This window comes from Mytilus galloprovincialis, chromosome 3, assembly GCF_965363235.1.
Source record: "Mytilus galloprovincialis chromosome 3, xbMytGall1.hap1.1, whole genome shotgun sequence".
Lineage (NCBI taxonomy): Eukaryota > Metazoa > Mollusca > Bivalvia > Mytilida > Mytilidae > Mytilus > Mytilus galloprovincialis.
Genome location: NC_134840.1, coordinates 88,130,721 through 88,142,391, shown reverse-complemented (window position 1 = coordinate 88,142,391; position 11,671 = coordinate 88,130,721). Strand labels below are relative to the sequence as shown.

At 30.2% G+C, this 11,671-nt stretch overlaps 1 protein-coding gene across 1 annotated transcript; it reads right to left on the bottom strand.

The window, feature by feature from the left end:
* Positions 1-7,253: 7,253 nt before the first annotated feature.
* On the bottom strand, positions 7,254-11,459 carry LOC143069297 (homeobox protein Nkx-2.2a-like). The gene is made up of 2 exons (XM_076243860.1): positions 11,071-11,459; positions 7,254-8,127 (listed from the first exon to the last, which is right to left on the bottom strand). The coding sequence occupies exons 1-2, from the start codon at positions 11,324-11,326 to the stop codon at positions 7,367-7,369; spliced, it is 1,017 nt and encodes a 338-aa protein (XP_076099975.1). The 5' UTR covers positions 11,327-11,459; the 3' UTR covers positions 7,254-7,366.
* Between the last annotated feature and the right edge of the window lie 212 nt (positions 11,460-11,671).

The following is an 11,671-nucleotide window of genomic DNA, read 5'->3' as shown; positions in this document are numbered from 1 at the left end:
CGTACAGGTATATGGAAGGATCCAGCCATTTTTAAAAGGGGTTCCCAACCCAGGAGAAAAGGGTGTGTGCTTCTTATCTATCTATATTCAAGTGCATTGATCGCCAAAAAAGGGGGTTTGTAACATCTGTCCTCCCTGGATCCTTCACTGAAGGTATATATTACTTTAGTTTCCATGAGTTCCGTATCGTTTAATGAACTTTGTCATAACCGTTGTTAAATTATTTAGTATATTAAGCCTATTCTTCGAGAATCGATTTGTAATATTTTTACCACGTTTGTTCACCCTTTCTTTTATCATGGTTTGTACCTTGCATTTGTGCTGTGAGGTTGCCAAATTTCAAATACAGGGTGTCTACGACAAAAGTAACTGAATATGAAAAAGTTGTCGGTGATTGGAGTTCGGGAAAACATTAATTCAATAGCAGTACATTTCTGAAGATTTGGAAAAGAAAAACGATTTTCCATCAGAAGAAAATATATATGTACATGCAATTTGTAGTTAAAACTTTGTCATTCAAGTATATAAACTTTTCAAAATTTTTGTTGTTAAATTTTGAAGTATCATATAACTTGTGTTTAACTTAAATGAGAAAACACTTTTAGAAATATGCGCGCTTAGAAATTGGTTCTTAATTTGCAAGAAATTAAAACACTTTCAATTTTCTTCGACTTTACCTCAAACGGCATCCGTATATATATATATATAGGTACCTTTTCTATTTGAGACATTATACTTTTACACCATTTCATATTGATGTTTAATATTCATTTCTTGTAGCTCAAAACATAATTAAAGTTACTATGTAAAGCCGATGACTATTTTCATTAAAGATATTGATCAACAAATATTCAAAATTTGCATGACACCTGGGATTAGATATTATACCGTAAAATGAACAATCAAATGAAAAAATGAACGGTAATTTTACAAAATTCTAATATAATATGTTTGACTATTATAAAAGTATTTACCATTATCCCGAATTTCTGTACAAAATAACTGAGTGACTATTATTACACTTGACATTTATATCAATACTATACATTTCACAAAGAAAGCCAAAAGTTTGACAACAGGTCTGTTCTACGGTTAAAAAAACAACCACAAAAAAAAAATAGTATGGCAATAGCAATCACTAAGACGATATTTCGCTATATAGTACATTTATCTCTCGAATATATGCACGACTGTGCGTTGTATACCATTTTTATATAAATGTGTTAAAACTTGTTTTTACTACAAGAGCACGTTTGAAAACACAGAAACACGTGAACACTTATTAATTCGAATCAACACCAGTTCTATGTAACTCATAATTGTGATAAATTTATAATAGAAAGTTATGATAAGTTCAATTTAAGATATGATAAGAAATTCAACTTCACCTATTAATCAAATTATCTATTACCTTAAATGGATGCCTATGAGAACACCATGCAAATTCGATTTTTTTTTATGAAATATGATAAAATGGAGATATAAACTGATTTTGGGTTCCTGGTAAAGTATCAAGTACATCTAATAGACCTATGGTTGAAAAATTACAATTTATCTCAAATTATGTAAATACAGGGCAGTTCTATTTTGGTACCAAAATAAATAAAACTAAAAAACTTCACTTTCTTGGGTAAAAAAATTGTGTATATGTCATGCACTAATATGTAATAAAATGACACACAATTGTCCGTCCTTTAATTATATTATAATTAACAAAATTTTAATATAACACGATTATTCTTATTCTTAATTCGTAAAATTTTGCGCTAAAAATACAAATTTATACGAGGCCTATACTCCCACAATGTTTAAAAACTTGTGAATTACAATTATTCGCTCAGGTTTTTTTTTTATTGTAATTGTTCGTTTACATATTTTTACTTCATGACATTTTTTTATTCAACTTTATTGCTGAATTATTATTATTATTAGATATAAGCATACATCTAACGTGAACTCCGCCAGAACGGGGTTTGGGGAAAACAACTAAAATCGACAATATTGGGATGTATGTTTAGACAACAGCACAAAATAACCAAAACACATTTAACAAATAAATGTTGAATGCTATTGATGTTTGGCATGAAGCGGTGTGCCTTAGCAGATTTTTTTCATGATTTTAGTTTAAATACTTGGTCGTTAATAGAAATGCATAACAATATTTAAGAATTAATCTTAATAACTTTATAGGCATCTCAATTGCTTAATTTCCCGTACTGCCGCTAACATGTGCACTAATATTTCTTATTTTCTGTATCAAGCATGTAATTTAAACTAGGAAACATTTCTACGACCAATAAATTTAAATTGGATTATGTTACACCTGTCCTAATGACTTTCTGGAAAGAAAATCGGTTGAAAGGTCTTTATTAAATAACAATCACCAAAACATTGTTGTTTCAAACAGTAATCGATTTAGGTGAATCTCATTTCGAGATGAACCTTATTGTCCCATTTAATCTAAGCTAAAATGAAGTTTTTATCGCGGTTAACAATTATTCAGCTGTATTGTCACTGTTATAACTGTTGATAACGTTGATAATGTAGAATTGATAGACGGTGTTATCGAAAATGCCCAATTTAGTCCAAATAACCTTAAGCTAACCTCCAAATGCGATGACATAAACCTTGCCGTAACTAAACTTTTAAGTGGATTTTAAATAATTAATTGCGATGCACAAAGTAAAACTCTCCAAGTAATAAGCTGTTGATCTGTACCAAAAAATTATTGCACTTATAGCATATATATCAAATCAAACTGTATTCCTCCAGAATATGTAATCGCATAGGTGTCATAACAAGTCATACTCGTCGCATTTAACTGCGCAGTGAAGTAAACATTTCGCTTGTAACGTTTAAAATTAAATAGATTCTCATTGAAATCTTGAATACTCGTATCTTCAGTTAATGTTAATACGATGTTCTGCATTGAACTCGTTTTCTCTTTAGGTATCACGTCATATGTATACATCGTAATGGCAGAATCTAAAAGTAGAATTATAATAATATTTTTTATTACTTTTCACTACTAGTTATGTGTACGAGGTCTAAAGTCATGTTTTAATGTTAATGGTCTTATTTAAGACACATATTCTGTAATCCAAAGTTTTTGAAAATAGGATGTAAATTGCAAATACATGGACCTTTAACTTCAACAACCACACTTAGGACTAGAATAAATATAAGCGGGTAACTATAAGACAACAACTTAGTAATAAGACACTATCTATAAATCAGTCACAGTTTGCAGTGTTTTAACATTTTGGTTGATCTGAAAGATGACCGGAAATTTTATTTTGTGAAAGAGAATCACTCTTTCTCATATAAAAAAAAAGCATTTTAAGTACCAAACATATAACTTTCATTCTGAAGGAGGGTATATAATTTACAAGTACACGTTTTTAAACTTTTGGTGAGGTTGTTCTACCAATAATGGAATATTTCTGTTGAAAGACTACCAACAAATTGATCAGTTTTTTACAATTCAACGCATACTATATAATACCACAACATACATTTAAAGTGTCAGATAATTTCTTCAAGTGACATAACTTTAGAAGACCCCATTCAAAATAAATAAATAAATTATAAAACGCGAAAAAAAGTAAAAATTGGATTTTTTTCTATAACAAATCAAAAAAGCAACAACTTGGTTCTTCTCTCATATCATAATTGAGTATGCTGTAAGAATTTATTCTTTCATTAAAAAGTCTGTTCTGAAAGAATTGGAATACTTTTATAAATCTTATATTAATTGATTTATTTGAATAGTTAAATTCGATTTATCTAAATATTTATGATTTTTCCACATATTTTAAAAATGAAAAAAAAAAATGTTCAAACTTGTTTAAACATACAAAAAGGGCACGTTATATTCTCTGAGTAGCAGCATGCTAGGTCTTTCCTTAAATATAACATGTTAGTAATTTATATCGATAGCACGTTTCGAAGGTTCAAGCTTATGCTCACATAATTAGGGCGTTGTTATCTATATTTTTGTCTCGCACCGCAGTCATAATGTAGATCTTTTTGTTTCATACGAAATTCACGCCATCTTGAAATAAAATATACTAAGTAACTAGTATCGGTTCTTAGTAGTTGCCGTTAGGCGTAGGAAATTCTTTTTGCTGAAATAAGATATATAATTAGATTCATATCCAGGTCAGGAGAATATATTAATAACGAAGATAAGGAATAAAACTGTTGAATATGGGCGTTACAAATATATTATTGCGAAGCACTATGTACCTTTTTTTAAAGGTGAAACTTGTAATTATGGTGTTTGGAAGCGGTATCAGACTTTTAGTACTCTGTCGTTTTACCTTTTACATCCAGTAAATGTACAAATTAATACCAGCAACCTGCTCTTACTCTTCACCTTTATGTGTTTTGACCAACTAAGCTACTGGTCTTGCAACGGTCGTAGGACGACATTGAAATCTTGAATAGTGGTTCAATATTAATGTGTATATGTACATGTAGTCCAAAGCCAGGAACCTTTCAAATTAAGCACCACTATTCTTGACTTTGTATATTTGTACACACGATTTCAATCGGATTCTTTAGGTTCCTGTAAAATCCCTTGATTACGATACACATGTTAGTGTGCATTTGTAGTTTAGAAAAACAAATTGCTTCTTCTATTATTAGGCTACCATTTACCAGTAACAGATCTAAACCACGTTAAAAAGATGATCAAGACCATCATTGTCATTCTCTGTTATTGAACTTTTCGTTCTTGAGGTATGTTCGGGCAAGACTTCATTGATCCTAATATGTAACAGATGTTCGACTGGCAATCGAGCTCGATAGAATATCTGTCAAATAATTACGGACGGTATACAAACTCGTCAAAATGATTTGAGATAAACGGAGGCGAAAAATATTGATTTTTTATTAAATAATGATCTTCATTGGTATTTTAACATGCATTATAATTACCAGTCACTGGTATCTTTTAACAAACCGACCCTTTTACCATACTCCTCGCAAAAATATCAAAGGCTTTCTAATTTTTGATAGTTTTGAAACCTATTATACGCAGTGGAAGTTAACATATTTTGAATTTGAAAAATAGATTTTTTTTACTGCTATTTTGGCGGACTTTAATTTACAATAGTTCGTTTGTGGAGTCGAGCAAGTTCCTTTTAATTTGGAGATGGCTCTTCTTTGGAGCACAAAGAATTCAGTAGTATACTAAGTAAAGTATAGGCTTGGTCAAACAATAAATATAAATTTCAAGTGGGTCAATCATTTAAAGATTTTTATTGATGATACTGAATGATTCAATTCAAAGTAACTGTGAAACAAAAGAACAGTTCATTCAAAATTGTATTCTCCAAGGCATGCAAGTGGAGGGATATATGGAATGTTTAAAATGTTTGAAATGAAACTAAACTTGGAAAATTATATTACAGCGGATTCTACTGAGTGTGTAGCCAAAGGTAATATATCTTTGGTTAGCTTGCTTGTTAGCTGAACCGTGAAGTCAATTGTTAGCTTAGGTAAACTACCCTACTTTAAGAATAGACTAGTCCGACAGAAAACCAGTCCATCTGTCTGTTGGACTATGCTACTTTGAAAGGAGGGTAGTATACCTGACCTTATAATGACTTCACGGTTCAGCTTACAAGCAAGCTAACCAAAGATATTACCTTTTGCTACACACTCAACGGAATCCGCTGTAGTTCATTTCCAAGAGAAAGAGAATCATTAACACAAATGAGATGTTGTTATTTGAAAATATTTATAGAAACAGAGAGATGGAGAAACATGCCAAAAGAAGAGATAATATCAAATATGTCCGGCATTACAATATTGGTACTGGGTAGCATTATCTTTTTGAGTGTCAGTTATCAAAAGTCATACAAAATTAAACTATACCAGATACTCAAATTAAAAAAATGATAATTAGAAAAAACAAAACAGTTCTAAATGTGATGTGATATTTTGAAAATCATATTTTATTGTTTTCTCGGTAAATTTATAAATATTTTGTGAATTGACGTAGGAATATGTACATCTGTCTGTAATTATTACAGAAAGTTTATCGATATAATAGTAAACACGATATCAGGAAACAATTTACATGCAAACATTTAATAATTAAAACTATATATTTGAAAGGTCATGAGAATAATCGAAATGTTGGAAAATCAAAGTAAATCATATATGTATCAACTTCAGGGCAAGCAACATTGCCGGTAAAATAAAATATAAATGGGAAGCTTTAAGAAGGTTTACACCAATATTACGAACAATTTGTTTCTAACATGATTTGCATACAAAGTCTTTAATAAATTAGAAAACTGGTGCAAATTATATATGCATAGACTGCAGGATGAGCATCTATTGCCGGTAAAATATATAGCATAATCTGCGAGGAAATTAAACATCAGCATTGTTTATAACATGAATTTCATACTTTTTTTCAGCTCGCCCCAAAAGATAAACTTTCAAACATATGGTGACAGTGTGAATTCAATGGTTAACGCATATCCATGATTAACACACACATATGTAATTCGTTTCAAATTGAGCCTAACTTTTGTTCTTTTCTCAGCGTGGCAAGTGCCCTACGCGCCATTTATGCAATATATAATATAATTATGTTTGTTTAGCAGTTATTCTCGTTTTGTGAAATATTGCACAAATGCACAAGGGTATCTATAATGGAAACTAAGTAGACTCGATTGACATTTATAATGCCCCTTTTTCGTTGTTTTTCTTTTTCATATATAAAATATTTGACTAGACGCCTCAGAAAGCAACATGTTCTTTTTGCATCTTCTTTATATCATATAATTTCTAGTGACAGCATTGAATCATCTATCGGCATAGAATGCATAGATAGTATTTACATACATTTTTAAAATATCATCGACATAGCATTGGATATACACTGATTCAAATGATTTATTGATTTGTGATATTCAACAATAAAAACTAGTAGATTGCATTTGTAAAATGTATATATAAATATATATAAAAGTATTCAAATAAAGATCTCTGGAAAACATCTACTGTTTTTAACAGATGCGTGTTAAAAATCTCATCAGTTTCTGATTTTTTTGTGAAAAAAAATCGAATTTCTGGTTAAAGAAAATCCAATTATTCAGAAATAATGCAACGAAGTACTTTGTGTTTAGCACTTTCAGAAGACTAATGAAGTATTGCAAATCACAGAGGAATAAAGCACGGTCTCGTGTTGTAAGAAACGAAACAAAGATCTTTTTTAAACAGCACAAGACAGATCACTTGAAGCACTTTGAATTTAGTTATAAAATAAAAATAAAAAAAACGATACTCGTCAAACCGATGAATACATGTATAATTGGATGGAATCGGACGACAAAGGCAATGAATACTACCACCATCGTGTCTGGGGTTGCATAAGGGGATGTGTATAGCTTGGTAAAACATTCATATTATGGTTCATGTTCATGTTAAGGTTCATAGAGTTCATAGATCCCACTGCTGAATTATAAGAACAACTCATGTTCATATTGTTTATACTGGATGATATAGACGAGGGGTTCATACCAGACATAGAGTTGTTCATACCAGGAAGTGATACCATAGAATTCATGTTCATATTTTGTAACTGTTGATGATTTAAAGATGAACCTATATTTTGTTGTAGCGCTAGTTGATCAGGAGACTTGACCATAGAGTTATTCATACTTGGTTGACATGGTTTTCCATCGCGCACAAGAACCGGTACTGCCACGCGCCGAGGCGATGGCAAAGGGTTAAGATCAAGTCCTTTTTCTTGCCTAGAGCGCTTTAATTTGTAACGATGATTCTGAAACCATATTTTAACTTGCACCGGCGTAAGTCTTATAATACTGGCTAAATGTTCTCTCTCTGGTGCTGAAAGATATCTTTGTTGTCTAAAACGACGTTCAAGTTCGTAAGTTTGGGCTTTAGAAAATAGAACTCTTCGCTTTCGTTTCTTTTGTGATTCGCTATTATTAGAGTTATTTTCACCGATTTTTTCACAATTGTTGTCACTATTTCCTTCTGATTTCACCGTTGTGTGTTTTTTATTAACACCAGGATGACTTTCTGTTGCGGAAATATCACTAGAATGACTTGAATCGCCTGGAGAGTTCAGGTGTGATACATCTGAAAAGAGAAATCACTTAATAAACGCCTTCAATCAGAAAATTCCCACTACAATCTAATTAAAAGCGTTTACACACAGTAACAACCCTGGTCGGAATTCATCACCCAAATATAATGGGTATTGATACGGATTATTTAGGAACAGCTATGATGAAATTTTATTGGCAAGCTTGATGAAAACATCTTTTAAATTTGTTCAAACGCCCCGTCAACACCTGGGGAAAACATCCTATACAAAAAATTCCCAGGAGCGATTCTAAACATCAATTGTTATGTAATTTTTAAATAAGAACTTTGAATTGATTATTTAATTTTATAATATCTTGTACTGTTAAACTTTATAAACGATTTTTTAACTTTATTTTATACATTTTTATAAATATATATATCAACGTGCAATATTCCGTTTAGATAGATTATAAATCTTTGCATTTATGCAAGTTCATTCAATGCAATAAGTACCATTTTTTGGTTAAAATTTAAGGGAAACTAAATCGGATAAAAAATTAAACTCGCACTAATACAACAAAAACATTTATGACTGCAGTGATTAAATGAAAGTGATAGCACAATTTGAAAATACTGTATGCTTATTGTATAATAATTCGTGATAATAGGGCCACACACAAACGTATTAATTTGATGAATTTTATCAAATATGAAATTGATTTTCAACAATCTTTAAAAGCTTAATGGTGTTAGATTTTGCATTTAACATTGATCAATATAGACAACTGTTTGCTATTTGTACCAATTTACCTCCAAATATTCAGTTCAAATAATACAAGTAAAGGCCATATAATGATTTGCGTTTGAAGAGTAAAGGGAATGAGCGTTAGCAACTATCAATACAATGGGGCGAAGAAATTACACGATCAACCACAACAGTTATATGCTGTAATTGATGTATAAAAATTACAAGTTTTAATTCTCAGATAAGTGGAAATCAATTTATTCAAATACAAGTAATAATGCAAGAAAGAAACTATCTGACTTAATATATATACTTTTATTAATCTGTGAAATTCGCCAATCCCATTAATGTGCAACTGCCGAATATTTGTCTTAAAATAGTTGCATTATTCACCGAATTATTGTTTCATATTTTACTGGACGAGCAACCATAAATATAAATACACACGCTTTTAATATAATTAATGTATATAATCTGAATTACAATAGATACATATACAGTTAAAATCACAAAATATTTTTAGAAATTTAAATTAATTTTAAAAGGATTTAGTGTTCATCATAACAATTGGTGCAGTGAGTTGATTGGTTGCCGAGTGTATTCAGAAATAACTAATTCACTCTGACAGTTCTTTTCAAAGAATTGTATTTCCAAAAATATAGATAGTCATGAATCAGACAAAACTTAAAAAAAATTATAAGTTCAGTACTTTTTCTAAAACTTGAATTTTACTAAGTTTAGTAATGTACATTAAACATAACCTATATATATACATATATATTAGGTTTATTTCAGAATCTTATATTAAAATTTGCTATGTACTGATAAATAAACATTCCATAAAGATAACACGTATACTTATTAGTCATTTACTTAAAATGACGAGCGTTCAAACAACTAATTTCCAGTGCGAAAGTTAAGATATTCAATGCAAATATCTATCAATTTAGTATACATTTTCCTTTGCTTATAGTTATGTTCGTGTTTTAATACTTTTGAATCCTAATTCATCTTGTAGATAAATTTGAAAAGTTCAAAAATTAAATATATATTACATTAAATGAAGCTTCTGTTGGCTTGTTTGAAGGAAAAAAATGCTGGGCGAAAAGTGACAGTCCTATTGCTTTCTATTATTTTTTAAATGCGATCTTAAAATTACAGTTAACTTTTCGAATATTTATCATATCATTTAAATATAATTTATTTCAGTTTTCACGGAAATTTTCGGTAAAAAAAATAGATATATTTCAGTTCCGGTTTTAATATTTTATATCTACAAGTGGTTTTAAAAAATGAAAACAACACAGAATAAATTACATGCTATTTCCCGTATATTCTTGTTGAAATAATAAATCTTTTCCCTCAACAAAAACAGAGTAAATACATGTAGTGTTTGGATTGTACATTTGTACATATACAGAAAAAAAACCCATTGAACTATAGCAAAAAGAATATAAATAATATGTATGTAACATAATTGTATTGTTAATTTTACTAATATTATTGTTAAATATTAAATTGTCGATGTAAATGATAAAAATCTGATTATTTACCTAAAAAGTTAAATTGTTTATCAGCGCACGTTACAGAATAATCTATTAGAAGACTTTATAATGTTTGATTTTGATAATGCCCAAGTCGTAAAACTTCAACGGATAAAATTGTGCAAATTCAAACCTAGTTTTATACTAGTTTTATAATAGATATCAATGCTGTCTAATAATAATGTCGATAGAGCAATGAGAGACAATGTACTGCATTATTACTATGACTAAACAATTTCTACTTTAATCTTTATTTTCTAACGTAATAAGGTATAAATGTCGTAGATATCTAACAAAACTTTTGGTGTCTCTTGAGATGCATTAAGACAATTTTGAGGCGTGTTTAAAGACATATTTTTGTCTAAAGACATATTTTTGTCTAAAGACATATTTTTGTCTAAAGACATACTTTTGTTTAAAGACATACTTTTGTCTCTTGTTATCACAAGACAATGATCATTTGCTGAAATAGTAAAGTTAATTTTAATATAGTAGCATATTAGAAAAAAAAAACTGATTTAAAAAAAAAGTAATCCGTTACATGTTCAACAATATAAAGGTGTTTTGTCACCTCAATGTTCACGTCTTTATGTTACATTTTGTAGTACTTAATTGAGTACGTGTTTTTTTCGTTAGTACTTACTTGAGTACGGTATTTTTTTGTTAGTACTTACTTAAGTATGTTATATTTTCGTTAGTACTTACTTGAGTATGGTATATTTTCGTTAGTCTGTAACCATCTACTGTACGGATTGTCGTTATCATAGTAGCTAGTAACTCCAGGCAAATCACTTACATCAGGTACGGATGGAATAGATGATAAAACATTACTGTTTACTGTTGGGGTTTGAGAATCTACAGGACTACAGCTAATTTTTCCTTTAGGCAAATCCAAAATATCCTTCACTGAAAAGCTACTGCTATGTTTCTCTCCATTCATAACTTCCAGCGGGACCTCCATTTAAGTGTAAAATTGATTTTATGCTTAGATAGTAAAATCGGGAGCACTTCAAACGCAAACTGGGCACTTCACCAACGTGGATTGCCTCTTAGGTTAGTTTCTCCTCGAATTAAGAAGCCATGCGAGCAGCATAGCAAAAACTGTCACTTTAACCGTGCTATTACCATTAATGCCTTGTCATGAGGAAAATTGAGGGCGTGTCCATGTTGGTTAGGATTCTGGTAGGACAATAAAACCACCCGGAAAATACAAATTTTATTGGAGATTTCATCCAGAAACTGTAACGCCTACCTGGATTTAATTTGTTTATTTAAAGGCGTGGTTAGTGGAAAATCGATGGTGTTT

Coding starts and splice junctions, on each gene's coding strand:
- LOC143069297 (XM_076243860.1), bottom strand. CDS start 11,326: ATGGAGGTCCCGCTGGAAGTTATGAATGGAGAGAAACATAGCAGTAGC. Junction 8,128..11,070: donor CGAAAATATACCATACTCAA/GTAAGTACTAAC, acceptor TTCTCTTTTCAG/ATGTATCACACCTGAACTCT.